The sequence below is a fragment of the Melanostigma gelatinosum genome (genome assembly GCF_949748355.1).
Source record: "Melanostigma gelatinosum genome assembly, chromosome: 17".
Classification (NCBI taxonomy): Eukaryota; Metazoa; Chordata; class Actinopteri; order Perciformes; family Zoarcidae; genus Melanostigma; species Melanostigma gelatinosum.
Genome location: NC_136650.1, coordinates 21,309,201 through 21,312,536, shown reverse-complemented (window position 1 = coordinate 21,312,536; position 3,336 = coordinate 21,309,201). Strand labels below are relative to the sequence as shown.

The window sequence follows — 3,336 nt, the reverse complement described above, 5'->3', positions numbered from 1 at the left end:
TTATACCAATCCATCCAGAAGACGTTGAAATATTTCTCCGAATAGGAGAACACTTTGACCTGTGTGCAGCCACTGGGGACCATGAATGTCTGTACCAAACTGCATGGCAATACATCCAATAGTTTCAAGATATTTCAGTCTGGACCAAAGTGGTGGACCAACCAAATTCCTCATATCAGTAAACATCTAGCATAACAGTCAACAGGGTTTCATGGGAAGACATTGGCAGTTGCTTGTTGGCTGAAGGCGGAGGCTTAACGTCGAGGGCAGCGGGAAGGTCTCAGAAGCACCAAGACTCTTTTTGACCACTTACAAAAGACTTGTAACCGCTCAGAGATCTCAACGGAGAACCGGAGGACGTCGAAGGCTGTGGAGACCACAGGGAGGGAGGGAGACGGAGCCCGAGGAACCTCTTCACCCATCTAAAGACACAAAGAATGATTGCAGTTTAGAGGTTTAGGAAGCAGCTAGGAAGGCAAAACAAATCGGTTACATTTTCCCTTCAACTGCACAATGTGCACCGGTTAAGTTTAATGGGAAATCCACCCGCGGACAACAGGAGTTATTATCAATAATTATCACTCAGAGTTTATATATATGTATTTATATACTGTATACATATATATATATATATATATATATATATATATATATATATATATATATATATATATATATATATATATATAAATAAATATATATATATATATATATATATATATATATATATATATATATATATATATATAAATATGTCTATATATATGTTTTTGTTCTATTTGTATCTTTGTTTTCTCATTACTTTATTATTTTACACAATGAACCAAAATGATGCTGAGCCTCTCCAGATGTGATGTTATTAATGAGCCAATTTTCATGAAAACATTAATATGATGCTGCTTATTTCATTTTAAAGTTCTGGTCTTATTTTCAAGAGTCTACGTTAATATTTCAGCGTTCTCGTTGTTAAGAAGTGTTCTGTAGGTGTAATGATTTCTACTTTTTTCATTTCATATCTTTTTGTTAATAATTTGCTTATCAGTTTAATTCATTCCATGTGTCTTGTTCTGTGTTTTCTATTTCTGTCTGATGAAGCAATTTCAAGCATTTTATTCATTTGACGAATGTGACTTTCTGTTCACTGACATTTGTTTATCACATTTTATAATCTCGCTTTTTTATTATCCCTAATCATAACTTAAACTCGAGTAAGAAGTACTTTGTTCACCATTCCTCTTTAAATTGCATCTTTGTTGTTTGGGGTGAATTGCCACCATGCTGGTGCTCTCACCTGGTGAAGAGATGCGTTCAAGAGGCTGGACAGCTGCAGCAGGTGAGAGCTGGCGCCCTCAGCCGACTGAGAGGACAAACTGACGTTTCCTTTGGCTGTTTTCAACCAATCAACATGCAGCCCGAAGGAGCGCGTGTACAGGAAGAGCTGGGGGAGTGACTCGTTCAGCTGCGGACACATTAAATACGCAGAGAGAGGAAATATAAAGCTGCTGTTTAAGTTCTGTCCTGACATAACTGAAGGTCTTGATTCCAGAAACTTTACCTTCAATGAGTTGAAATCGGCCGCAGTGTGTTGTATGTGAGGAAGACCGGCCAGCCGATATTCCACATCCTCAAAGTTCATGCGTTCATCATCTGACTGTTGGGAACATGATGAGAAATGAAGGTGGCTTTAAAAAAACAGAACATCTGACAACAGAGCAGCTGCAATGTCAATACACAGCTCAAGAGAAAAGAAATGTGAGAAACCTTCAATCAGTCATTTACAGACTAAAAAGGCTGCATTAAAACACATGTATTCTCCTTTTTGTCCGTCTTATATGGATCTTTATTTGTGTTCAAATCATTTCTAATGAAATATACGTACAAACACATGAATAAAAACATGTATTTATCACAAAACGTTCAGATTTCTGTCTGTTTACGTGTATTTTCTATCAACCAACTAATCTGTTTGGTTGACTGTTCAAGTTATTATATTTATTTTGTACACTAAAGCATGATACATCAACTATTAAAATCTTAGTTTTTTCTGACAAAATAAAAGTTCAAAATAAAAGTTAATAAAATGATAGCTCAGTACACAGTAAAGCGACTTACCAAGTGATGGAGTGTTTTGAATATCCTCCCCAAGGTGTCCACCTGATGGATCATTGCTTTGAACGTCCCACAGTGTGGAGAACTGTGGACGGGGCGAGGTGATGAATGGACAAACAGCTCAGCCAAGAGCAGCAGGTGGAGGAGACAAGGGGTGGAGTCATGAATCACTAAAGACAAGAAGAGATTTAAAAAAGACTTAATTATCGTGTATTATTGTTATTGTGTATGTAGTGGAGAAGATGTGTTCTCAGGTATTCAGAACGAGACTTCTCTTTGAGCGGGACTTAAGAAAAGAGCAAAGAAAAATCTTTTATTTCTCTTCAGGGTTCTTTCCATAATTCTCTCAGACACTTACAATAACAATCTGACCCTGTTAGTGGCAATAACAATAACTTTATGTGGACATAACATTGACTCTTCACAAGTGCCCCTGCAGCTTGTTTCACAGTTGCAAAGGCACTTTGAGGAGACAGGCTGATATTTATCCAAAATTCAGATTTTGATACAAACTAAATAATTTCATTTCAGCATCATTGTCACTGTTATATTCAGTTCTACAGTTATTTAAAAACAATCATACGAGCATGAGTTCAGAGATGAAAGGTCTGCGGTGTGAACAAAGGTTTAGTGACCAAAATAGGTCAGACTCTGATTTACTGTTATATTCAGTGGCTGAAAGTGTGAGTGTGAGACGAGGAAACAGATTTCTGCGGACTGGACATTTGTATTTCTGGGAAATGAGGTCTCAGCCAGAACTTCTCAAAATGGTCCTCCTCAACGCTGCGGAGGAGGACCAGGGTGGATGGATGTGAATATAGTCGTGTTTCATTCCACCTGATGAGTAAAAGTCCATTATTTGCTCTACTTTCAGCTTCGTTTTTGGTCTCCACCAACTCGTGGGGAACAAAATGCTCAACTATGTTCACCTGTTAGCTCGTTGCTAACTGTGTCCGTCTGCTGTTTGTCTGACTGAAGGAGGTTAATGGAGCAGAAGGTGCATGAATCCAAAGCAATGAGCTGAATGACGCTTAAAAAGCTCCATGAAGCTGAAGTGAACTTCAGACTCCAGTTATAATCCTCCATGGCTTCATCACTTAAAGTAACATTTTTCACCCCCTCAGGAATGAGTGGAACGAACACCTCACCCTACGCTTGACAAATACACAGAAAGGAATCATCAAGCTGTCATCTCTGTCAATCAGTCTGGGGGTGAATAATCCCCCA

General features: G+C 38.2%; 1 protein-coding gene across 1 annotated transcript; it reads right to left on the bottom strand.

Annotated features, from left to right (window-relative positions):
* Positions 1-254: 254 nt before the first annotated feature.
* Positions 255-2,128, bottom strand: il11b (interleukin 11b; the record flags this gene model as incomplete). Its single annotated transcript, XM_079287835.1, has 4 exons — positions 2,113-2,128; positions 1,556-1,651; positions 1,292-1,459; positions 255-422 (listed from the first exon to the last, which is right to left on the bottom strand). Exons 2-4 carry the CDS (start codon positions 1,634-1,636, stop codon positions 255-257), a joined length of 417 nt encoding a protein of 138 aa, XP_079143961.1. The 5' UTR covers positions 1,637-1,651; positions 2,113-2,128.
* Positions 2,129-3,336: the final 1,208 nt, after the last annotated feature.